This window comes from Cydia pomonella, chromosome 13, assembly GCF_033807575.1.
Source record: "Cydia pomonella isolate Wapato2018A chromosome 13, ilCydPomo1, whole genome shotgun sequence".
NCBI classification, from domain to species: domain Eukaryota; kingdom Metazoa; phylum Arthropoda; class Insecta; order Lepidoptera; family Tortricidae; genus Cydia; species Cydia pomonella.
The window spans coordinates 3,201,984-3,229,068 of record NC_084715.1 but is presented as its reverse complement, the minus strand read 5'-3'; the positions used below and the strand labels follow the sequence as shown (position 1 = coordinate 3,229,068).

Below are 27,085 nucleotides of genomic sequence, written 5' to 3'. Positions count from 1 at the left end.
GAACTCGGCTCAAGTTTTTTTTTTGTTATTTGATCATTAATGTTGTTTAAAGTGAAATAGGTATTATGCAGTCAACTAACGTAGAATTAAGCAGCTAATGAAAAATTAGTCTTGAAAGGCATTCTTTAGTTAAAACCCGTAAATCCATCGTGGCTATTTGTAAATTCCAAACAACGTCATCCTCTCGTACAAACACTTTTTACACTTTTGACATTAGCGAAAGTTAAAAAAGATATAGAACTGTTTGTTTATGTCGCAAAAAACGTATATTTCGACACTCTCAAGGGAATATTTATAGGTACTTTCCGTTGACCTGGAACTATGAAATTTGGCAAGTAATATTGTCTTACACTACATTGTAAAAAAAAGAAATAAGTTAATTTTGTACAGAACCCTTGTGTGCAAGTCCGACTCGCACTTGTCCGGTTGATTTAAAGAGAAAGAAGCCTTTCTTTCAATTTCACAGTTTCAGTGTTCACAACCTGTTTTCAAACAGCGTATCGCAAATACTATGAAATCCGTCTTCCTCAATCAACAAAATGGCGCGGAAAATAAACACTGATCCAGTTGCAGCGGTAAATTGTACATTATCGCAAACAGACCGACGCCCGTGTAAACATAGCTTTATTGAGTGACTGGTGTAAACGTTATTCTCTTCTATTAATATGCGTTTTGAGCTGCGGTTTTTTGAGTCATGTGCCTGATTGGCGTTAACAAAACATTGTTACGTAAATATTAGTGTTTAGATGGACTAACCAACGTCAACTACATCAAACTACCCCTACTCATACCCCTACCCCTACCCCTACTTGACCCTACTCATAGTGTTGTGTTCCTGCCGGTGAGTAAGGTTGCCAGAGCTCAACGAGGGGGGTGGGGTTAGGGTCGGCAACGCGCATGTAACTCCTCTGAAGTTGCAGGTGTACATAGGCTACGGAGACTGCTTACCATCAGGCAGGCCGTATGCTTGTTTGCCACCGACGTAGTATAAAACTATGAAACGTCCAATACCTATTAGAAGTATATTAGAACAAATTAAATTATTTTCAGAAAATATTTTGTTTTTTTTTTTCAAGCAGAAACACTACTACATGAATTATAAACTGAAATAAATGCCATATACTAAGAAAAAGTGACCAAGGCCTCCAGTGCCCCAGGCTGGAATCGAACCAGCGTCCTCTGCTATCGCGGCAGGTGCCTGGGCCACTCGGCCACCGGGGTCACGGCGACATAGGTTGATTTTATCCAATTTTCAATTTCGGCAATGACAGAGAGTTCGGTGCAACATACGAAAAATGAAAAATGTTTATGGTATAAACTTAAACGTACAGTAAATCACGACCCTGCGTTCAGGATCCAGGTTTCGTTATACTAGTTTCTATAATCATATATTAATACAAATTGTACAGATAACTGCATTTAAACTTACAGATAGCTACGCCTATTTTAACGTATACTTAAGTATGTTATTATTTCTAAGCTGCGTGCGTACGAGTATTTGTATATATGTGACATATCACAGTTTTGAAAAAACGAAAGAAATAGCAAAAAAAGACAAATCACAGAAAAACAAAACAACTCCTGGTATTTGGCGTGCATATACTATCAAAATCTATCTAATGTATATCCACCTAACGGTCAACATCAATTTTATTGTACAGTCAAGGTATGAAATATCGACACGAAAAAAGTGCCAAAAATATGTATACACGACCTTATTACCTATGCATTAAGGTAGTGTGTATATATTTTTGGCACTTTGTCCGGGTCTATATTTAATACCTTGACTGTACCTACAGCTATTAATATCTTCTTTTATTGCATCTGGAACACCTACTGACATAACATTTTTTTTTATTAATTCCGCTACCTAAATGCTGTCTGGAAGAACGCTTTTTAGCGATAAGACCGCCTGTATTTTACCTCTTCTTTATGTGTTGTATTATTTGTACTGTTTCTGTATTGAGGTGTGCAATAATGAGTATTTGTATTGTATTGTATTGTAATATTACACTTATATGTAAGGCAACAAACCTACTCGTACATTTCAATTTGCTCATATGAAACTGCTGACCCATTCAAATAGGTTATACCCACAACGAAGCTAGAAGCAAACTAAACACCATGCAAAATTAATCATCCGTGCGCTTACTTGCCGTTCAGTAACGCACAGCGCACATACATTCTTAGCTCCTAAACAACCTAAGTTCATTACACAAGTTAAATGTTGGTAGCATTTCACATTAGATCGGTGTAAATGGGACGAGGCCGTGTCTATGTCAACGAACACGTTACGTGAAGCGTAAACAAAAATTGAATATTTCAGCCCTTGGACGAAGGTTTCCGTTGACGTCGTCTTTCCATTTTTGAGTTTGGTTCTGACGTAAAACAGCAAATCATTTGTTTTATCTTTATTTAACGAGCTTAGTCTAAAAGACGATGCCGCTCAATAGTACACATCGAGAAGTGTTCTTGCACTAAAACATTTAAAAGCTAAACGGATCATTATTTTCGTCGTCGGATGCCCACCATCACCATACTGAACAGAGCTCTAGCCTCCCTTGATTGAGGGAAAGCTAAAATCCTGTTACAGCCGTCCAACTCCTTAATATTAATGCCTTGGAGCAAAAGATCATTCCTTCTGTCCTCGTTCCGAACACACTCCATCATGTTATGAAAGACATCTTCTAATTTACCACACTCAGAACATTCCGGTGACTGGACTTTTCTCATTAAAAATTATTGAGTGGTATGTGCCCGGAGCGAAGTCTGAAAGCAGTTACAAGTTGAGATCTACATAGGTCACTACTATCAAGAGTCAGGAATGTTGACGGTGGATACTCCAAGGGTGTTACCAAATTTGTCTTAAGACAACAAGACAAGACATTTTTTTTATTTTTTTTTATTTACATGGAGAACCAACAGCTATATCTATGCTAATAACAACATATATATATATATATCTAAGGACGGGCCTTACGAGCAATGAGAATGGGCCCAGTACAGCGGTGTCACGCGCAGGAATTCGAGCCAATCGTGCAGTCTAACGCCACAACGCGATTGGTTGATGAGTTCGCATCAAGCGCACGATTGGTCGCAACTAGTTGCGTTAGACTGCACGTTTGGCTCGAATTCGTGATTGACACCACTGAACTAGCGCCATTATTAGTGACCGTTAGGCTCGTCCTTAGATATATGTCCAAGTATTAAGCTTACTGCGAGACTAAGGGAAATTTCTGTATGATTGCCTCATAATATAATAGTAATACATAGTGTATTAAGTGTGACAAAGACTTTCGGCAATCGTTCACTCTCGCATCCTTAGCTACTACGGCCACGTTACGCGCAGGGAAGACGACGCGATGGAGAGGCTGGTTGTTCACGGTAGAGTGGATGCCACAAGACCCAGATTGCGGCCCTCAATGCGATGGACCGACCAAGTGAAAGCTCTCACCGGGTCACCTCTGAATCTGTGCGCGCGGCAGGCAATAAATAGAGAAGCATGGCGGGAAACAGCGAAAAAAGCCGTACAACGACCGCAATGGCCACGACTACTCTGACAAGAATATACGACTAAGAAGAAGGTTAAGTGTGGTAAACAAGAATTTTCGAACAAGTGTTAATTTTAAGCTCGAAGCGCACACAATGTTTTTCATAACACTTGTGAGGAAAAAACTAAATTTTAAACGAAATCATTCCTAAATACGGTGACATTTCTAACATTCGTCCGCCATATTGTCATTTTTGACAGGTTAGGCATTGAAGGCACAGACCTATCCGGCATTCAGCCACGATTGAAAATTGTGTAATATGTAATTTTTCAAACGGCTATTAGTCGGAAATTAGTCAAATCAAATTATAAACCTCAGTATTAAAAAAAAATTAGAACTTCCAAAATTCTGTCTAGCTATAACGAGTTAGTAAGTAAGTACAGTCACGTCTGAAAATATCGATACGAAAAAAGTGACAAAAATATTTTTACAGGACATACTTTATAGCACTAGTGCGAGAAGTAGCATATTACGTTACTGTGTCGAACATTTAAAGGGCCATATGTACTGTAAAACGTTGTACGATACATGTGCGAATAGGTAATTCGCAACTCGTGTCGATTTAAAACACTCCCTTCGGTCGTGTTTTAATTTATCGCCACTCGTTTCGAATTTCCTATATTTCGCACTTGTATCGTAATGTACTATTACAGTACATATGGGGCTACTTTATAGCACTAGTGCGAGAAGTAGCATATTATGTTACTGTGTCGAACATTTAAAGGGCCATATGTACTGTAAAACGTTGTACGATACATGTGCGAATAGGTAATTCGCAACTCGTGTCGATTTAAAACACTCCCTTCGGTCGTGTTTTAATTTATCGCCACTCGTTTCGAATTTCCTATTTTTCGCACTTGTATCGTAATGTACTAATACACTAATATATGAGCAATAAAGTCGTGTGTAATGCAATACATTGACAAATGAGCAATACATATTTTTGTCATTTTTTTCGTATTCATATTTTCAGACGTAACCGTACATTAAAATCAAATCCAAACATAATATAAATAATAAATAAGTGATAATATCGACATAATACTTTAAATAATGAAATCACGATTATATGTAAAATAACATTAATTGAAATAATGAATATAAAAATAATTAATAAATTAACATGTCAGATTCAAAATAAAATAGACCAGAATAATAATTAGCATGTCAACATGTAACTGCTTCTGATCAAAAGTCTTTCGCCTTTATAGTTAAACGAGATAATTCAAAGCTTGTATGGAACCCTCGGTGCGCGAGTAAAACGAACTCGCGCTTGAAGTTTTTTTTTTAAATGTTCACATCATTTGACATTTGGGGACCTCGACAGACCGCCGCCATCTTGGATATAATACACCTTATTTCTGTCCCAGACTACCTATACCATTAAAAGGTTAAGGATGCCAATAATTTACTATTACCCAATCGATATCACTTATTCCTTTCATATCATCGAATTAAACCTACTGTAATTAGCCGCTACCAAGAAAAACCCAATACGTTAGGTCAAGGCAACACTACCGTCGTTGATATTGTTAAATGACCTTTTATAACCTTTATTACAAGGATATAAGATCTATTTATGGTTAGAGTGTTAGTACATGTGTTTCCTGTGATATCGGATTTCATAATAAATTCCATTATTTCCTCCCACATTTGTGTTGGTTCGGTTTTGGAAGCGGTGTTTTCATTGAAAACGAATTTGCGGCCGGATTCGAACTTAAAGATACGTTAAACATTAGGTCTAGATACGATATGGATCGGACATGTGAGTGTCAAAAGTGACATTATTGTTTGAAGAAACGTTACTTTTGTCATTGACACATTTGATCCATATCGTATTTAGACCTAATGACTTCCGGTTCGAACGCCATCTTGATGGTCGCGCCTCGTGATTAATTACTTTGTTTTTTGCTCATTAATATTGTTTAAAGTGTAATATCGATAGCTTATTATACAGTAAACTAATGTGGTAGTGTGCAGTGAAAGCAGAATTAATCTTGAAACGCGTTTAAACACCATTTTGGAGTCAACGGCCGGTAGTCCACGTACTAAGTCCAGCTATCGCTTTACAAGAGCTAATACAATCACCGTTCACTGTCTTGTACTAACCGTACAATTTTAGTCATATTTAAAGCTCTTAAGACCTTGATACTGGCGAAATAGTCCCACTTTATCAAAAAATGTCTGTTGAAGACCCCTATTAGTTTTCAAAGACCTTTAGAATAAATAGATTGAAGATTTTATTGTACGACTTTGTCGGATTTATTGATTTATATATCCTTACCAAATGGCAGCTTTCTAGCACTAACGATCACGGAGCAAAGCCTTGGATAGACATACAACTATAAGGGTTCTTAGTTTACTACGGAACCCTAAAACCAGTAGCCGCTGTTATGCCAAAAAATTACTGTTTGACGACCGGTACAAGTGTTGATTAATCACCGTACACTGTCTTGTACTAACCGTACAATGTTAGTCGTATCTGAAGCTCATAATAACTTGATACTGGCTTGAAGTATAAAAAAAATGAAGAAGAAGTAGATAATTAAATCACTGTACAGTGTCTTGTATTAACCGTACAAAGCTCCCAATACTGGCGAAATAGTCCCACTGGACTGAAGCCATATTTTTGAAAAGAAGTGAAGTTACACCTAATATTTGACGTATCTTAAAGTTCGAATCTGGCCGTTGGTTTATGTTGAATAAAACAATACATACTTTGCAAATCTAACCTTTAATAACATCACAATAAGAGTCAACGCATGCGTGTCGTGAATGACACGATCTATCTCAACAAACCATCTCAACACATCTCATCTTTTAATCTGTCGCAACTCTCATAAATTTAGGTATCCGAGTTTTTATCGCATGGTTAGGCTAATAGCGAACTAATGGAGTCGACATTAGCAATAAAATTCAACTCATATTCATACTCATACTCGTTCACTTATTTAATTAGTGATTTTAATTTTACGAGTACAAGAATGTTTTTAAACGATCCTTTAATTTTGTCTTTTAGGACATAAATATTACTAATAAAAAATAATAACCATTTTTATGTATTGATTAATTTACATTCATATTATTTTTACCTCTTTTAATATACATATTGTTTTTTTAATGTAATTTCGTAATATAATCAATACAAAAAATAGTATTATTCTTATTTGTAATTAATATATATTCAAAGACAAAATTAAAGTACCTATAGTATATAACTCGTCTTAAAATCACTTAATAAATAGATGACCCTTCTAGACCCGACTTAGTGTTGTGTTCCTGCCGGTAAGTAAGGTTGCCAGAGGTCAACGAGGGTTGGGGGGGGGGGGGGTTAAAAAAAAGATGAATGAGTATTTGAGTATGAATATGAATTGAATTTTATTGCTAATGTCCACTCCATAACTAGCTATTAGTCTTAACATGCAATAAAAACTCCGATGCCTAGTCATAATCAATGTTGTTGCCCAGTTTTTTTTTACATTTACAGCAAAGCAGTAATGCTGGTACAATTTTAATCCAAACGATACTCTTTCAAGTTTTTTTTTCAAGTCATATAGCACTGGCTATTATTATTATCATCAATATATCAGCCTCTGGTCATCACGTTTAATCTAGAAACTTGCTCAATTCGCGTGGCGTGACATTTTACAGTTTGTTATGATGAAATATTGAAAATCTGGTTCCATCGTGATGTTTGCCATTCATTATTACACTAAAATTTTATTCACCGATAATTTTAAAACGGAATTTACAGCGAATATAGTGGCATTCATTTTTTTTTTAAATCTCCATTTGATCTCAATTTTAGTTTATGAAGTTTGAATGGTGCTCTTCATGTTCACCCAAGAAAAAATACCTACTAAGATACTTAGATACCTTACGTCAAGATTTCCTGAGTTTTCAGAATTTTCGGTCCATTGTTACGTTTGTCTGTTTGTCGGGGTTTTTTAGAAACTTCTACAAACCACTAGAAGCTACATAAAAGTTTTTTTTTTTATGTTAGGATAGTCAGCAAACGAGCAGACGAGCCGCCTGATGGGAAGCGTTCATCGTCGCCCATGGACATAAGCAACACCATAGGAGCCACTTAAGCGTCGCCGACCCTTGAGAACCCCAAATACCCGCTTCTTGAAGAATCCCATGTCGTAGCGCAAATAAATATCTCAGGAGGCAAGTCATTTCACATCCCACACGTTTGGTGTTGGGCAGAGGAAAGGTAAGGTTATGCTGTAGCAACAACATAATTATGGCGGCGAATTTAGAGCTAGTAATCCACGAAAGGTTTTGGTATTTGGTTTGGAAATAACCGCCCAAGAAATGTCTGGATTTTTAGGGTGATGTCCGGACTTTTGTCAGGACATCAAATTTTTACTTATGACAATCCTATACTTTGAGAAATAATACACAAAGATAAAAGTAAAAAAGTTTTATTTAGGTACATTGAGATCTCACGGCTTTCGGTTATTCGTTGGATATGCGTGACTGAAAAAAAAATTAAAACAAGTAAAACATCGGGTCACTAGGATAGACGCTACACTGCAATACACAAAATTTTAAGACACACTTCTAAAATCATCCTATTTACTTTGCCTTAAGGATAACTAACGCTAGAATGATCTGGGTCCTGGCCAGGTGTCTGACATTTCGTTTTCTATAGAAATCATCACGGAATCACCGATCACCCGTCATAGAAAACGAATTGTCGGACGCCTCGGCTGGGACCCAGACTGTTCTAGCCAGAGTCAACCTTTAACCAGGTAAAGACTTTTCAGTCTCAAGTTGTCTATTCTATTTTTATTTTCTATACTTTTAAGACAGAACTAAGATAGTATGTAACTAATTCCTAAGAGAAAAGTTAAGAAAAGAAAGGGAAGCCGAGGAAGTCAAACATGCGTCAAGTGAAAGAAAAAGTAAACGTAGTGTCGTATAAGACTTACAAGAAGGCTAGAGAAAGAAATAAGTACATACATAAAGATTGGTCCACTGACCAAAATCACATAATACAAAACATTGATTGTGTACAAAATTTCAACTTAATTGGTCCAGCACTTTCGGAGCAAATAGGCTGTGACAGACGGACAGACAGACGCACTAGTGTTCCGATAAGGGTTTTTATTTTCTTTTAAGGTATGGAACTCTAAAAATTGCACGGAATTAGTTTACTCACTTCATTGCCTACATGTATGGCCAGCATCATATCCAATTCGTGCGTGGCTACATAGATATGCGCACGGCCGTCACTGGCCACGGCTACGAGTTTGCCCGAGCAGCGATTGTCCTCTGTTCTGGATCCGGAGATCACGTCGCAGTATATGCCAGGTGGCAAGCATGTCTGCGGAAATTATTATTTTAAATCAAATCCCCCCCCTCCTAGCCCTCCCCCCCCCCTCCACACCCCTCCTGTGCCCTCTTGCACATGAGAGGAGGCCTGTGCCCAGCAGTGGGACGTATATAGGCTGAATTATTATTATTTTTATTATTAAATCAAATTAATTATCAGACATACAATTATTATAATTGATAACCTTAGAAACTAGTAATCATTTTGGCGACACAACAGTTATTGGCTGTGTCACATTTTCTGGTGTAGAATTCAGAAGATTCGCACGCACGGAAAAGCCGAAATACTACACATTTTAACCAGAAGTCAACACTCACGATAGTTTCCAGAAGCTTAATATTAGTCCAAGCTTTTATTTATTGACTTAATGCTCACACTTAATTTTGCTCAATAATAATTGTATATATTGATATAATGTATGCATCATTTTTCGACCACTTATTATCTTTTAATAACAGTAGCCACTTCAAATAGATATAAATTATTTACCTGAATTATATGGTTCAGATCCCAACTATCGTTGTTGAAAGCAATGAAAGCCCGGTTTCCGCGGCAGAAGGCAATCTGATTGCTACCATTGTCCCACCAGCCATTGACGCTGGTTCCAGCAGCTACGTTCCTGAACCCGACCATGTTATACATCTCACGCCAGCGGTGCTCGCACACCCAGCCATTGCCGCAAGTATCATCCTAAAACATACACAAAATATTACCGCCTTTTCTCTCAGTAACAATATTATTACCACACACAATATTATTACACTCTTGGCCATTGTCTCCGTGGGATTTTTTGGTCTTCATAGTGGCTTTCGGGATGCCTCTTCATTATTTACAAGAACTCTCGTAGATATTTTTCATTCCGTGGAATCATTTAACATTCCTTTATAAATTCTACTCCAGATACAGATTTTTAATCACTCCGTAAATGTGTATTGTCACCAAAAACAAAATTTTCCTCTTACTCGACTTTCTTGGGTTAAAGACAAACAAAAATACTTACTGAATTAATGACAGGTGAAATAATATTTCCATCAGAGTCCATAGGTGGCCCAATTTCACTATCAGTAAAATCGAAACTGCTCATTAGCTGCGGCTCCCCATACGGGTGAGCCAACATGAACGCAGTAGCCCCCTTATACTGTTTAGCTCTCTTATACGTCAAGATCTCACCGCCACCTCCATGACCTCTTTGGTTATCATGGTTATCAACAAAAACAAGCGAATCTTCATGATCAAGAAGGCCCCAAGCAGGACCCCAGGTATCCAACCATCTCAGCTGGTTTATCCCTAGGAACAATCTGCTCAGTTCAAGTCCAAACTTGAACTCGGTTACAGCAGCTAAACTGGTATATTCGTATCGCGAGATAGCTTCTCCTCCGAAATCAATGACTTCTTGGTAGACGTAAGGGCGAGCTCCTAGAGGAAAGCCGTGATCTGTATTTAAGTTGTGGAGTCCGTCGTAGATGATGCGGAGGTCTTCTGGCCACATATGTTTGGCTGCATCAATTCTGTTGCAAAATAATGATTTATTAAGCTAAATTAGAAGGCAAGCCTATCATTTTATTGCACTCGACTTGTAAATAAAAGTTTACCTGAACCCAGCGACGCCTAAATCGATAAGTTTGTTCATGAAATCAAGTATCATTTGACGCACATGTTCTGATTTCTGATTCAAATCTTTTAGTCCCACCAACTCGCAATTCCGCACCTAAAATGTAAAACTATTTTTTGTATCATTATGAAGTGCTCACTGAGCTATTGGTAGCTTGCCAGACCCTTGTGAAATTGTTCATCCCTTTAATTGTTTACACGCCTTAGATTGCGCAAAACAACACTACCATCGGACCCGGGTATGTCCTTAAACTTCGTCCAAAAGAGAGGTATGGGCACTGTGAATGTCATCTTGCTTTGTATGGTAAGGCACAGCACAGCGGATATCATTCCAGATCTAGAACAAAGCCCAACTGGGAAAGTACCTCTACCTTACAGAAAACCGCAGCCAAATAACATTAGACCCTAATCATAGTGTTGTTGTTGTTTTCATAGTGTTGTAGTGTTTTTGAGTTCACCGAGGGTGCGGAGTCGAGGGAGGGTCGACAACGTGCATGTAACTCCTCTGGATTTGCAGGCGTACATAGGCTACGGAGACTGCTTACCATTAGGCAGGACGTATGCTTGTTTGCCAAAGATGTAGTATTAAAAAAATCAACCGTAAGAATATTCTATTTTAACGGGTTTACCCCATACTAAATTAATTTTACTAAACTCCTATAGCAAAACCTACGTTATGGAAACAAAGAAGATATAGTTATTACCTCGATTAAATTTTAATTTTTACCAATGTCTGCATACTTACTCTATCAGCACAACACCCATAATCCCAGCCATCAATGATACAATGCGGCCAGTTGAAGTCCTGAGCAGAATACGGTACCGCTGGGTACGACCACTCTTGGAAGTTGGCAGTACTGCCACCAGTTCCCACATTGTCTGCAGGTTCGCCTGTCATATGGTTGATGACGGCATCTACGTAAATTCTGGAACCAGAAACACGTTCAATCTATGATTACCTATTGAATATTTTTGAGAGTTAAATAAATCGCCTCCGTCGTGGCTGGCCCATTAGAAAATCTACATTACACCCTTTAAGTATACATGAGTACAATCTATTTGACTCTGAGGAAGTAAAAAAAAAGTTGGAGAAACATACCTACCTAATACTTCATGGTGGGCACTCATAAATTTAACATTATATCGATGTTAAGAGATCGATCTAATTAGTATTAATGGCATTTTTGTTCAGTAATACAAGCTCAAAACTTCGAACCCCTGTCCTGTTTTAACTACTAGGCCAACAACAATCTCTAATTTTCCGACCTGTGTACTACATTTAAGTTAAATGACTCACCTTACTCCAGCATTATTGCACCGGCGGACCATGTCAGAGAATTGCTGCTCGTCGCCCGATCGAGTTACTAATTTGTAGGAAATTGGCTGGTAGCGCTCCCACCACGGGCGGTTTTGGGCCCAGATTATAACATTTTCGTTGGGCGGAGAAATCTGAAATAGTTGCACCATGATTTTACAAGTGCCTCATTACGAGTAATGTATACTACGTAAAAATAATAACTTTAACGTTTGGTAAATCGTAGTCAATACAATACAATATAATTATTGATATTCAACATTAAAAAATTTAAAAAGCTCCTATTTTATCATTTTTATTTTTTTGCATCGGATCTCTACCCACCACTTTTACACCACATTTACGTCGAACCTCTGTGAATTAATCGACCGATCTTAGGTCATTACTTTACTCTTTGTCTGAGGTTCAACTAGCGGGGGCACTTATCAAGTTCGGTTTTTAGACAATGCTTTGTGTATATTATTAATGACAATTGGCGGGAATTAATATTTTTTTAAGATCGAGCATGAAAACTATCAGCCTGTAGTCTAATAGTTAGATCCCGAGCAAAGCGTATGAGGTTTCGGTTCGACAAACTACATACTAGTTTATTTCTAAAGTTTATTTATGTAACGGTACTATTCTCAAAAGTACTCGTAACTTTATTAAAAAACCGGATCACCGGTCCTACCGGGTCCGGTATTTCCGGACCGATACGACCTTCAAACCTTCAAGAAAAGAGCATAATCCCATCTTAAAGGCCGGCAACGCACTTACAGCCCCTCTGGTGTTGCAGGTGTGCATGGGCGGCGGTAATCGCTTACCATCAGGTGATCCGTCTGCTCGTTTGCCTCCTCTACCATAAAAAAAAAACTTATTACCAAGATTTCTTACCTGAATACCACCGAATCCTTTCGGCCCGAGAAACCGCTCGCACTCATCAGCGATGTCGTCCCATTTCCACTCGAATAGGTGCACCATAGTGGAGTGGCCTTCCGCATAGTACGGATTCTTGTAGGCCAATGCCTGGCCTAGGCCCAGAAGAAGGACGGCTATACGACACATTGCGGACCTAGGACATTGACATTGTTTCTTTCATTTTTTGAATTTCTTCAAGTTCCATCTCCACTTCAAATTTCAATATCCTCTTTTACTGGATTTTTGGCGCCCTACTCTAAATCTAGTATTAACATTTTTGAAGCACCGCATTGGTTTATTGTAAAGAGAAATACAAAAACCGGCCAAGAGCATGTCAGACCAGGCCACATAAGGTTTCGAAGTTACACATCCGTCACAGTCTGCCTTGAACGGGGGCTATTAGTAAGCATAATGTACAATCAGCAAAAGAGAGTACCTTCGCGGCGCTTTGTACATCTTTGTTTGTAGTAAGACGGGAAGACTTTTTGCGATTACTCGAAACGGCCTAACTGATCATGTTCGCTATAGTTTTTTTTAAAGTTGTTACTAAACTTCACTTTGACGATTTTTTCATATTTTTTGGACCCACGGTTGAAAAGTTAGAAGGGGGGACGCCTTGGTTTTTACTTGGAATCGATTATTTCCGAAGATATTAACTTTATGGAAAAATAGCTGTTTAAAACCCGTATTCATTAAGACCTATCCAACGATATCCTATACAATAGGGCTGAAGCGAAAAAAAAACACCCCCACTTTACGTGTAGGGGAGGCACCCTACAATTTTTTTTTTCTAGTTTTTATCCGCATGATTGATTTGTTTGTCCATGCCAAATTGCAGCTTTCTAGCACGGACAAACGGAAAGACAGACAGAGATGGCGAAACTATAAAGGTTTCTAGTTGACTATGGAACCCTAAAAACATTGCAAATAGCTCAACGAAATAATAATTAGTTCCCTTGGCATAGTGGTGTTTATTCTAATGAGTATTTTGCTATCCGTGCTTGGACAAACAGTGCATTATGAGAGCGTACGAACTGATCTAGCCATCATCACAAATACATATGTTTACCTGAGTATGTAACTTACAATATGACAAAGACCACATTGTCAGATCAGAGGGCCTACCGTGAACCACGTTCGACGAGTTTTCTCGCTGTCGCACTTTTAAATTCATACGTAAATATGACAAGGAAGCAACACACCGAAAGTGGTTCACGGTAGGACCTCAGGACCAAATCAAATGAAGATTGTAGGTATACTACGAACGCGGCTCAGGGAGTTTTTCAAGTCAAGTCAAGTCAAAATATTCTTTATTCAAATAGGCCTAGCAACAAGCACTTTTAAATCGTCAAATTTTACAAATATCATCTTAATCTAAATATCAGAGCAATTTATTGATGCAGTTATTATTGTTCTAAAAAAAACATTGAACTATTATAGATATGGTAAACTTAATAATAAGAATTTCACAAAAAGATCGTCAAACATCAAAATTGTATAAAAATACTAGTCTAGAACCTTTCTAGAATAAAATCTAAATGTCAAAAAATACGGTATATATACATTGAATTATCAATTTCATCATTAATAACATAACAATTTTATTATTTTATTTTCAATTCTACAGCCATATTCCGCGAGATTATTATCATAGGATCATGAAAACTAATAATGAATCTATTTAATTCTGACATGTGCGTTGTAAATTATTAAATGAATTAAGTTATATTTGTTTTTTAGATAAGTATTTGTTTTTGTATGGATTGACATGTTATCAATTTTTTATTTAATTGTAATTACTACAAATTATGCATTAAAAGTGAACACTTTGATACCTAGTACTAAAAAAATATTCGATTCCAATTATAGTCATATTTTTTCAACAAATACACACCTGCTTGTAGCCCCAGTATGTTTCACACTAATCTATGTATTTGTTTGTTACCTCCTGGATGGCTTATCGGATGTTTAAATATAGTAATCTATAGCATCATCACGGATTTTGGCGGTATATCTTATCTTATCTACAAATTGAATATGGGGTCCTGAGGTCGATTCTAATTTAACAACTGGTTTCAATACGACCTTAAAGATCGACTTTGTGATTGACGCGAATTTTCGGCTCGACTTTCACTTCATTTCGCATGTACATTGCAGCATTGGTGATTAGTGGGTGATTGCATCGAAGACCCAGGCCACACTCAACTGGTGCGTTGGGTTGCATTGCGTCGTCAAAACGTATTTAATGTGACATGTGATCTTTAACCTCAACATTTATTCAGAAAATAGGCCACAAGGGCACTTTTACACGTCAACATGGAATTTACATACAAGCAAAAATTATAAATACAATTAACCGAAAATATCGATGCAAACTAAAGTAATATTATTACTTAGAGATGTATAAAGTCTCTTAATGTCTCTTAAATCGTGAAAGTACTCAACGGGCTGAAAGTAGACAAGCCGGTGCGAATCGAGTTCTTTGAACGATCCGCCACTGATATTTATACGTTCTTTATTGGGCGATAGAATGAGATCACGGTAATGCAAGCTCCGCCCAACACATACGTTGCATCTCTTAAGTTGCCCAAGGTTGGCCCAATGTGTACAGCGACAGACAGTACAAGCAAGCGATAAATATACAATAGGTACCTTTCTCATCCGTCTTTCCCTCGCTCTAGATATATTACTACTTGCGTACTTGGAACATATAGCTAATTACTGCGTCATTTTATTATTTATAGTTTTTGTTACACTGTGTGTATGTATATGTGTGCTGCTGAGCAAAGTCCTCGGTCCTCTTTTTCCACCATCTTGTACGAGTTGTTTATTTTTTATGAAAAAGAATCTTATGCATTACCACTTAATACTTATTCAGGTTATATGTTCTGTCAAAAAGGTTTTGACTGATAAAAAAGCTTTAGGATACGATCATTTATTATTCATATACATGGGTTGATAGCTAATTTAATGCTGAATTACTTACATTATAACTAAACTTAATTTGCTGTCTCAGTTTTGCACAATTCTATGTAATATTCAGAAAAATGTTATAAAAAGCATGCAAAAAATACGCGACCTGTTCGAGGTGATTTTGATCCCCAGTTATTTATTTTTCTTGTTTACATGGTCGAATCTTACATAAAATAAAAGGATCTTTTGTCTTCCTTAAAATATATAATTAATTTGTATTGGTATTGCCAACCTGCAACTGTACGTGTTTTACCAAACGTACGTACTCGTAGGATGGCAGTCAAAAATTTGCTTAATACTGTAAAATACCCTAAGTTTGAAGAATTAAGTAGCTAGAGTACAGACTTGTCGAAAAACTGATTGCAGGTGATAAAATAACGTTCTAATAAAGTAGGTTCATACAAATAAACGATTGTACCTATTTTATTAATGTGACACTGATTTTACTTCCTTTGGTAAAGTATAATTTTTCACAATCCAGCCGCGTATTTGCGCCTAACGTCAATCCCAAAGTAAACAAGTAGTAAATTGAGACGCGATCTAAATTTTAAACGAATTATATTACGATTCGATCAGTATAAAACAAGCTTCCAATTCATGGCAAACTTTTTTTCTTAAAAGGTTTGTATTACATGTTATCAGTCAAAACCTTTGTGACAGAACTTATGCAACTTGAAAAATGCTCGCGCATGGGACTAGTCTTAGATTTCTGAGATTTTTACGTTGGATTTTTCAACGGAGCTGCATTTTTCCTTATCGCACATTTTTGAGGCTCCGCCCACGCCAGCAAGGCAGCAACATTGATTTTTTTTTAATGCCACAAGGGGCTCAACTATTTCCTCTTAACAACCATAAATATCGTACTTCAAGGTGCATTACCTATAGTTAGCTGTTTAATTTAATTAATTTAAAATATATGTATTTCAAGAAATTTGCATTACACGATAAGCAGTAGGTACAGTCGCCATCAAATATATCGGAGCGGCAAAGGCGCTCACAAATATCTGAATACGCACTCTAACGCTTCGACAATAGAAGCGTGTTCTTTATTCTTTATTTCATTGTAGTCATGTTCATAATACAGTAAGGTGTAACTAAGTGTAAGGGCACACAATATAATTTCCTATTATTATGTTCAGATATTAGTGAGCACCTTGGCCACTCCGATAAATCTGATGGTGACTGTACAATGATCCCTACACTAGGCTCAGTCTGTAACGTGGAAATCTCAGAGGAATATTGAAATATAGCGGCTCTTATTTTAAAAGAATAATTATACGTAATGATAAGATCTAGAATATTTTCATATCACGTATACAATTTTCTCGAGTATTCTTTAAAAATTCACACTTGCTTGTGGTATTAGTATGATTGATTCTTTTCATTTGTTTGTCTCTGTCAGTACTTATCGACTTGAAAATATTATACGTATAGTCATATCTACTCGCTGATCACGGATTTCGACAAGAACTATTAATTAGTATATTCTTATCAGCAATAACATTTTGATCAATGGGTAAATATGCTATTTTGATTACTTGATGTATTTTGATAAGGTTAAACGAATTAATAGTTAATTTGTTTATACATATTAGTGTATTTTAGGTACTTTGAATAACAGCTAGTGGCGCGTGTAACTTACGTAGGAAGATATGCTCGTCGAGCGAGTTTCTATTCAATAATAATCTTGTTCTACGATAGAGGAATAAGCAAGACAGGACTGTGAGACCAGTCTTGGATGGTGTGGACATCTCAGTATAGGGAGCGTGCACAAAGTTGTACACACAAAAATGCCTGAATATTTGTTTGAGAAAATTGCATGGGCAAAAGATCAACACCATTTTAATACACGTAGCAAAATATTTAACAAGGCAGCCATTCTTAGACACAAAACCAAGGGATGTAGAGGCGGATTGAAAGTCAGTGCAGCGAAAATATGGAACAACCTTCCCCCACCTCTTCGTCTTAACATGTCCCAAACATTGTTTAAAGACAAACTGAAAACCGTGTTGCTTAAAAGGCAAATTGACTTTAATACTCCATATTCAGTGTACCTACCGAAATAATTTTACTAGCTACTTATTATTGTCTCTTTTTTTGTAATTAAATTTTCGCTTTATATTCTATTTAAATTAAGTGTAAGTTAATTCTGTAAATAAAAAAAGTAATATTCATAAGTATGTACCTAGCAGTCGTCTTGTGCCTCAATAGGGTTGTTTCCATCTACAAATCTTAGGGCAGAATTGTATCCTAATAAATTCTTTTGGATTATAAGAACATGTTAAACTACTTTTAGGGGACCTGTAATGACCATATTTTTGTAAATATTGAATTTAAAATATCTTTTGGCACACGTCACGTGACCAAACTCGAAACGTCTTTGAAGATTTTGATGACATCACAACTCTCGGATTGACACTGTTGACAGTTAGGCGATAAACAACAAATGTCAGTTGACAGTTCGTATCTTCTACGTGTGTATGTAGTTATGTGTCAAACCGTAAACTGTGACGTCACACAATTTTCAAAGAGCGTTTTGGGCGCGAAAGCATCTGTCAAAATATATTTTGTTAATTTAACATATTTAAAGCCGTTTTTAGTATAAAAGTTGAATTTTAGGGCAACTTTTAGTTAATATAGAACGTAATACAAGCGTATCAAAAAAATGGAAACAACCCTATTCGGGCAGGCTGCGCTGAAACCGCGCCGTAAAGGCGGGGCTTCCAGCACATAGCTGAGACTGTCCAATTGTCACATAGGCAGATATAATTGGATCTTAATTTTATACGTAGGTATCATTTCTAGGTTAAATATAAGTAGCTTAAGTGTGTAAAAATAATTGTAATTTAACCATGTTGTGGCAATAAATTATTAATCTATCTATCTATAAACTGTATGGGGCAGCACAGGAGAGGTCAGATTTGTGGCGCGAGGTGTAAGGCCGGCGCCCCACTGCTGCGCACGCTACATCCACGGCCCACGTTTTAATACAAACCGTGGGCAAGCCCACGAAATTTTGTATAGGAACGTGGGTCGTGTACATAGCGTGCGCTGCAGTGGGGCGCCGGCCTAAATGTGAAGTTTACGCTTCCAATGCAGCCCACGAGATGGTAAAACCTACTATGCACTCACTCACGCACACTCAATGTTTCTCCTGCAGCAATAGAGTGGTTCCATAGCTATATGGATGGTCGTCGGCAACGGGTTAAAGTCGTCTATTTTCATTAATTCTATTACTTCTAATCTCCTATCTTATTATCATCTCCATGCCGACGACCTTTATATATACTCACAAGGCCTGCTAGACGATTTACCCTATCTTGTACATTCCACTAACACTGACTTGGGTCAGTCGCCTATCACCTAGAACGATGTACCAGTAACACCATCCTGCACCGAGTAGCGCAACTACACCTACGGAAACTTTCATACACCACCAATAGATGGCGCAGGCGTCGAGTTAGAACACGCTAACGACTGTTCGGCTCAGATTTCATAAGTAGGCTTGCTGATTTTGTATGTTATCTTTCTTCAGCAGATTAGTTACTGGTGTTGACGGATTCCCGGCTCACTAGTTACGATCTACCGACTACTAGGTGACGCAAAACGGCTCCCGTATCGTTACTTTAGTACTCGGCGCATAATCTATAACACTGACTTGGGTCAGTCGCATTCGAGGGAAGCCAGTGCTGTCAAACTGGTATAACTTGACAGACATTCAGACGTACTCTCAGAGTAAACAACAGTTGAAGCGTTATACAGTAGGCATTTCTGAACGAGGCATTTCTGCCATCTTGTGTTTCTGTCTGTGGGTAGTACACTGTATTTTTAACAGAGTTGAATATTTTATCTCAGTCACCCATTGACTACGAACGCTGTAAGGGGTTCGAAACGTCGAGGTGTATTTTAAATTCATTATACCCGATATAATCCGTCTAAATAATTTTATTTACCGTTTTCTTTTTTTTCTATAGAGTCATCTTTAACTTTTGTTTTGTCCTTGCAAATATTAAGGACTAGTCTCCTTGTGATTTTTTCCATGGTATGTACCCTTGATTTAAACTTGTAACAATTCCATATAAACACTTAAATTTTCTTAATATGGGGTGCACGGTAGTGCCCCCGCCAAGACGAGCAAAGCGAAACCATAAGACTCGCACTGACAAAAAGTTATCATATCTCATGTAGAGTCAAGCTTCTAACTCTACAAGCCCTAACTTCTCAAACTCTACACCTTAGTCAAAATATGTGGCTTGGCCGTATAATGTTGTGCCATAACACTAAGACCGCGGACTAGGCGTAAGCGGCGCGCGGCGCGGCGAGCAGCAAATTAAGGCCATTTATACAATGCGACCGACCAAATGTACGAAAGGCCTTGATTCATCGCTCGCCGCGCCGCGCGAACTTTAAGATACGATATGGATTGGATATGTCAGTGTCAAAAGTAACGTTTTTGTTTCAAGATACATGATGACACTGACATATATATCTCTAATCCATATCGTATTTTGCATCTAACTCTTGTGGATAAATTGCAACTTTCTCTTCAGTGTTTGATGAATAAAAAGAGCTGGTGTGGTGTAAAACAATATTTTACTAGGTATAAAGAGTAAGTAGGCAAACAATTCTTTCTGAAATATTAATTTTATTTAACAACAAAAAACATTATTAGGTAAATACTAAACCAAAATAAACGAGTTTTTGGTTAAGGTCCTCTGATGATTATCTTGCGATATTTTTTACAGCCTCGACTGGAAAAAAAGAAAAAATTTAAAATCATTAAATCGAATTCATAATTCTAGCACGACACCTAGGTATATTTTAATCGATATCAGCATTAAATGGATCTATTTTTTCATATCTTGTCACCAAAAATTTGTTTTTCAATTTTAATGAGACTTAGTTTGTGAAAGACACTTATGAAATACTTCTTCAATCGATTGAAATCCCACGAACACGATTTGAACTGGCCGTCCAAAAGAGCATAGCATAGAATTTTAGTACGCTCGATACAATAACTTAATATTATGGTAATGTTACACTAATACTTTACAAACTGCTACAGTATTTTATACGTACATTATCTCCTCTGTGAATGGCCAGCATCATATCCAACTCATGCGTCGCGATGTAGATGTTAGCGCGCCCATCATTGCCAACCGTCACGGATTTGCCCGTGCAGCTGTTGCCGTTCTTTGAGCCGCTGATCACATCACAATAGGTGCCCGCTGGTAAGCATGTCTGTAAATACAAATGATTGTGAATTTCGATGAACTGCAAAAAGACCGTAGCGGACTCAGTACCGTCGATTGGAGAGAAACAGCTTTGAATACAGAAGCATGGCGGTCTTTGGTGTCGGAGGCCACAATCTACTTCGGGTCGTAGCGACACAGCAGTAATTAATTATTATATATATATATAGCTCTCTTACTAATGAGGCGTGTGTTTGTTACAATGCGCTAAAAATGTTTCTTAGTGATTTCGCGGTTTAATTTCTCAAAGTTTTAACATTTGTAGATCCTGCAGACTTTGGCTCACGCTGTATTTGTTACTGTAGAAAAACTGACTGATTGCTCACAGTTGTTAATGGCTATGTTTCTAAAGTTTACTATCAGGTAGGTTTCATGAAAACAATTAGATTTTATGATTTACCTGTAGACTCTCGTTCAAATCCCAATTATCATTGTTGAATGCGATGAAAGCCTGTCCACCACGGCAGAAGGCAATCTGGTTGCTACCGTTGTCCCACCAATCGTTGAGGCCAGTGTTACCAGCAACGTTTCTGAAGTCAACCATCGAGAAGATTTGGCGCCAGCGGTGCTCGCAGATCCAACCGTTTCCACAAGTGCCGTCCTAAATAATATAAGTTTTTGGTCAAACTTTTCTTATTGCATTTCATCGCTATCTGTTCTTTTCTTTTAACAGACGACTAATACTCATTGGTGGAATTGTAACAAACCCAAACAAAATTAGCTTGCGTTGTTTTATCACAGAGTTCACATGACCAATTATATGCTATTTGGTATCATAAATGCATTGTCACCCATTTACTCGTGAATTAAACAACTAGTAAGGAGAAATAGATTCGGTCACCTACAGAGAATGGAATAGGATCGGGCTCTCAAGAGAGCGTTATTGGGACGACCGAGCGGTCGGCGTCCAGTGTAGGTCCGCCCAGGTATCGCTGGGAAGACAATATGACGAAGGATTTGCTTCAGCTTCACGTGAATAACTGGTAGGAAGTTTCGCAGGGTCGGGACAAGTGGCACACTCTCGTTTCGGAGGCCGAGATTATTTTTGGATCACTGAGACAAAAAAGTAAGTAGTAAGTAAATAAGTAAGGAGTAATAATTACAAACACTTACAGAATTGATAGCTGGAGAAATAATATTCCCAGACTGGTCCATCGGCGGTCCAGCCTCAGTATCAGTGAAATCGAAACTGCTCATCAGCTGCGGCTCGCCGTACGGATGCGCCAACATGAATGCAATCGCGGCTTTGTACGGTTTAGCGTTCTTGTAAGTCAGGATATTACCGCCAGCGCCATGCCCTCTCTGGTTATCATGGTTATCAATAAAGGTCAAAGCATCTTCATGAGCTAGTAAACCCCACTGTGGTCCCCAGTTAACCAGCCATCTAAGTTGGTTACCGCCTTGGAAGGCGAGACTCAGCTCCATTCCGAATTTGAACTCTGTGACGGCAGCTAGAGCAGTGTATTCGTCTCTCGAGATGGCCTCGCCTCCTAAATCGATGACTTCTTGATAGATGTAAGGGCGAGCGCCGGATGGAAAACCGTGACCGGTGTTCAGGTTGTGTAGCCTGTCGTAGATGACGCGGAGATCGCCAGGCCACATGTGTTTTGCTGCGTCAATTCTGTTTACGACATAAGGAGTTTGAACTCGTTGATTGAACTAGTTGTTAAACTATTTATTTGACTTGTTATTTAAAAAGAATTTAATAACTGGGAAAAATTAAAAGCAAACATATAAAATATTTCATCAATGTTAGTAGGTACCTACGGAACACTATTAAAAACAACGAAGGAAATGGAATCTTTATGTTGACCAAAAAACTTTTAATATTCAACATTTCGACTGATACGTTTAAGAAACGTAACTAACATCTCTATTACCTATGTATTTCTTTATTAAAAAAAACATTAATTACTATCGGCTTAAAAATTGCATGAGAAAAAAAAATACCAAAGTTAACATTCAATCAAATCGATCTTAGATAATATGTACTTGCATAATAATTGAAAACAATGCAATGTTTACCTGAATCCGGCAACACCCATATCAATAAGCCTGTTCATAAATCCGACAATCATCTGACGCACATACTCGGATCCCTGATTCAAATCTTTCAATCCTGATAGCTCGCAATTACGGACCTAAAAACAATCATTATTATAAATCGAGTCCAAAAGTCAAGAGTCAAGTCGAGTAAATAACTCGAGTACTTGTTATATTGATATTTGACGATCGGATTCGTAATGCAAGTGTGCAAAGCCCTGCTTATATATTCCAGTTTGTTACACATCAATTTAGTGAGAAAAGACGAGATGCATTTTTAGGAGTCATCCAAGATTTATATGGATAAGTAGGTACAGACCTGAATTTAGAAGGAATTCTAAGCTAGTAATATTTTACAGTCAGTGCTTCACCTATGGCAATATTTAGAATAAAGTTGCACTCACTCTCTCCGGACAGCAGCCATAATCATTTCCTTGAATGACACAGTGGGGCCAGTTGAAATCATTGCCGCCATAAGGAACTCCAGGATAGTGCCATTGTCCGAAGTTGGCTGTGCTCCCACCAGTTCCAACGTTATCGTTCCATGTGCCTGACATGTGGTTGATGATGGCGTCGACGTAAATCCTGTTATTTACAATATTGAAGTAAGGGAATTTGTTGAAGGAAGTTGCCAAGAAATAGCAATTATGGAGGAGAATTTACAATACTGAAGTAAGGATATTAAATTTATCAAGGTAAGTTGACAAGAAGCAGCAATCATATAGGAAAGGGAGAATACGAAAAGAGTTGAGCACGTATAGCTTAACGGATGGTTGAGTAGTAAAAGGAACCGATCCAGAAAGAATGGTGTAAGACGCCATTTTAAATGACTAAAGTAACAATTCATGCAAAACGGATGGTTGAGAAGGACTAGGTGAGGAGAAACATTATTTTTATGGTTTCACATAACAGACGCAATGATGTACGTTCAGAAGTAATGACTCTTTAGTGATAAATCTGGCCTTATGGCATTATTTTATTAAAGTCTGCAAATTATTATGTTTTATTATGTCCGCCAAATGAAATAAACGTTGAACATAATCATGGTAGGTTTCATACTATGATAATCGTAGATGAGAAGGTTTCTTGACAACAATTAACAGCTTTCCGAAATTTTTAAATTTCCACATTGAAAAATTTCGGAATCTTCTTACAAATATCCCGTTTTCAATAGGAAAGTTACCTTATTTCCTATGGAATTCATCAGAAATTCTCGAGATTTTTTTTAAGCTTTTCGCAACTTGTACATCTGTAGTCGTAGGAGGAGAGACCAACCTGACGCCAGCATTGTTGCATCGACGGACCATGTTTTCGAACTGCTGCTCGTTACCGGAGCGAGTGATGAGGCGATACGACATGGGTTGGTACCGCTCCCACCACGGCCGGTTTGCAGCCCAGATCACCAAGTTCTCATTAGGCGGGGAAATCTGTAAAATTATTATTCTTAAAGCAAATTAAGCTTATTTAATTTTGACTGGACTAGGCCGGCTAGCCCTCAAAAGTTGCATCAGAGAGTAAAGCAACAATAGTTAGGAAAGTTAAAGGACATTTACGTTTGTGGGGCCGTTCGTATCAAGACATATTGAGCTCTAAAATCAAGTCAATTTGAAGATGATCAATTGTATCTGTGTCACCAAGTATCTATCCTAAGAATTTAATGCTCTGTATATTAGGCAACGTTTGTATTAGCTTTTTTAGGTTATTACTATATTCCCTTACAATCTGAGTTTGGCGCTTCCTGCAAGCCGTATGAACTTCTTTGTATTTTTTCTTTTACATTACCTGAATACCACCGAAGCCCCTAGGCCCGAGAAATCTCTCGCACTCATCTGCAATGTCGTCCCACTTCCACTCGAAAAGATGCACCATGGTGCTGCGGCCCGAGGGATAGTACGGGTTCTTGTAGGCCACGGCCAGCCCCATGCCGAACAACAGTACGATGAGGCGCATCATCTTGCCTGAAGTAGGAAAAATGTTAATGTTTTCTATACCATCAGTAGGTAAAGTTTGTTTATACTGCGTGTATTTTTGATACAAGCAGAAACTTAAACAAGACGTTGGTTTTATTGGGATGAAATGATTCCGGATGGAAATTTTAATTTAATCTTAACCAGAATAATGAATTGTGAATTTTATTCGAGCAGCAATGTATTTCGCACATCGTGATAACTTGTGACAGTGGTAACGTCGCGTCATCAAATGCAATGCGATTGCGACGTTTTGAGTTTAAATAAAGTAGTGATACATTGCTTGCTGAATTAATTTATATGGAAAAATAAAACTCATCAATTTTTTTTATAAAACCTATGAAAGTGTGTCCATTAAAGCCTAGACTAACATTTTGATTATGTGGCCTAATCGAAAATACACACTGTATTAAAGTAGACTAAAGACCCTCAAGATTCTGAGACCAAATAGTAGTGGATTATAAAAGCAATTATGTTTCCTATTTTTCTGGTATATAAATATATATTTTATCTTATCTGAAATCACAATAAAAAAACATTTTCTACTATGTTGCACAATGCAGTACGACCTCCGCGTACCTACCAAGTGGAACAGAAATCAAAATTATTGACAAGGTTGTCACAGTGACAATAACATAATATCCTATTGACTTATGGAGTGTGGAACTAAGAGGAGTGGCATCTCTTATGGTAGAACTGTTGCAAAAGTGTCCAGCTGTCAGCTATAAATAATAGTTCCAAATCTCTTCAGAGTAGCGCTAGAGTAGCTAAGAACCTAGGCGTTATTGACGGAGTGAATTACGCTGTCTATGATTAGATTTTTTTGTTCAAGTACTCTAGGTATTGTAGCGCCACCTATTTAAAGTTTTTTGATGACACTTTTTGGTACATGGAGATTTCGTTCCTTAACCTCCACCTTCCGTATCTTGACCGTCATATTAATATTCACTATGACAAGTGGCACTGAAATCTAATTCCTTGATTGTACCCATGTATAAATTATGATAATAATTTTGAACAGTATACTTAGTTCAACGCCATTATCTCAGACGATTGGTAAATAAACGTGGTGAATTAAGGACTGAATCTAATTTATCTATTTTTTTTATTAACTTAGACCCACCCCACACTAGTATCCCCCAAGCGTCGGCGTCTAGTCAGCGCTGTGGAAAATGGCGTCGCAGCGCAGTTGCGCCAACGTTGCGTCAAGCAGCAACCATAGAGTTGACTAGACACCGACGCTCGGGAGACGCTAGTGGCCGGATCCTAGCTAGCCATAATAACTTCTTATCAACTGCCTCAGTAATTTTCAAATACTACTATAATATTTCAACAAAAAATCGTACTTACTTTCAGACTGCTATACCACACGGCACTCGCCAATCTGATGACCACCCTCCGAGATATTCAATTTATATCACAAATCAATAGATCTCTAATCACTTATTAATCAGTGTGGATCTTCGATAAGTAGCTTAAAAGGGCTTTATTATTTAATAACAATAACAGATTGTTTTTTATTGTTTCGTACGAGTATTTTATCAAGTACGTACGTAATAATTATAACGAAAGTATTGAATGATCATCTATCATTAGATAAAGGGAAAACAATCTTGACATGTCTTTTTATAGAACATTACTTTTGATAATACGTCACACCAAATACGTAGGTAACAATTATATACCTACAGGATGTAGTGAATAATCCTTTCCCATCGTATTTTCTCGGAATCGTTCGTATTTGTCATGTTACTTCAATAAACCTCAGTACTTTTTGTAGACTGACTGAAATAACAAAACACGTTCGTGCGTTTCCGTGAAAATACGATGGGAAAAGATTATTCACTATATCTATACCTTAGACATATACATCGTGGGCTAATTAAACCCGACAGATTTTAACTACACATTCCTGAGGTCATAAGGAGCAAAAATTGTTTGTGAAGTTTGGCCAAATTCGCCAAAAAAGAAATATTTTTACACACGGCACGTTATTTATTTTTATGCGCTTTGTGATTGTGGCATCGAAGACCAAACCATGGAGCACATCATTCGGAGATGTCCTCTCCGCGCCTACCCGGGGAAACCAGATGATCTCATCAACCTGACGCCCGAAACTGTGCAGTGGCTGCATA

General features: G+C 37.6%; 2 protein-coding genes across 3 annotated transcripts; both read right to left on the bottom strand.

Annotated features, from left to right (window-relative positions):
- Nucleotides 1-7,962: 7,962 nt before the first annotated feature.
- Nucleotides 7,963-15,530, bottom strand: LOC133523996 (alpha-amylase 2-like). Of its 2 annotated transcripts, XM_061859754.1 has the most exons (9): nucleotides 14,610-15,530; nucleotides 12,692-12,869; nucleotides 11,801-11,952; nucleotides 11,249-11,429; nucleotides 10,485-10,600; nucleotides 9,893-10,400; nucleotides 9,382-9,582; nucleotides 8,719-8,883; nucleotides 7,963-8,033 (listed from the first exon to the last, which is right to left on the bottom strand). In XM_061859754.1, the coding sequence occupies exons 2-9, from the start codon at nucleotides 12,860-12,862 to the stop codon at nucleotides 8,013-8,015; spliced, it is 1,515 nt and encodes a 504-aa protein (XP_061715738.1). In that variant the 5' UTR covers nucleotides 12,863-12,869; nucleotides 14,610-15,530; the 3' UTR covers nucleotides 7,963-8,012. The 2 variants fall into 2 exon arrangements, with proteins under 2 accessions (XP_061715738.1, XP_061715737.1); XM_061859753.1 differs by lacking the exon at nucleotides 14,610-15,530 and having other exon boundaries at nucleotides 12,692-13,762.
- A 4,783-nt stretch (nucleotides 15,531-20,313) lies between these two features.
- Nucleotides 20,314-26,352, bottom strand: LOC133523995 (alpha-amylase 1-like). The gene is made up of 9 exons (XM_061859752.1): nucleotides 26,301-26,352; nucleotides 24,766-24,941; nucleotides 24,259-24,410; nucleotides 23,388-23,568; nucleotides 22,966-23,081; nucleotides 22,054-22,561; nucleotides 21,341-21,541; nucleotides 20,768-20,929; nucleotides 20,314-20,439 (listed from the first exon to the last, which is right to left on the bottom strand). The coding sequence occupies exons 2-9, from the start codon at nucleotides 24,934-24,936 to the stop codon at nucleotides 20,428-20,430; spliced, it is 1,503 nt and encodes a 500-aa protein (XP_061715736.1). The 5' UTR covers nucleotides 24,937-24,941; nucleotides 26,301-26,352; the 3' UTR covers nucleotides 20,314-20,427.
- Between the last annotated feature and the right edge of the window lie 733 nt (nucleotides 26,353-27,085).

Bases quoted from the DNA above. Each gene is read 5' to 3' on its own strand.
- LOC133523995 (XM_061859752.1), bottom strand. From the start codon at position 24,936: ATGATGCGCCTCATCGTACTGTTGTTCGGCATGGGGCTGGCCGTGGCC. The intron at 24,411-24,765 runs GTAATGTAAAAG...ATAATTTTACAG, and splicing joins GGGGCTTCGGTGGTATTCAG to ATTTCCCCGCCTAATGAGAA. The intron at 21,542-22,053 runs GTAAGTGTTTGT...TATATTATTTAG, and splicing joins TTTCTCCAGCTATCAATTCT to GACGGCACTTGTGGAAACGG.
- LOC133523996 (XM_061859754.1), bottom strand. From the start codon at position 12,862: ATGTGTCGTATAGCCGTCCTTCTTCTGGGCCTAGGCCAGGCATTGGCC. The intron at 11,953-12,691 runs GTAAGAAATCTT...CAACTATTTCAG, and splicing joins AAGGATTCGGTGGTATTCAG to ATTTCTCCGCCCAACGAAAA. The intron at 10,401-10,484 runs GTAAACTTTTAT...ATTTTGCAACAG, and splicing joins TTAGGCGTCGCTGGGTTCAG to AATTGATGCAGCCAAACATA.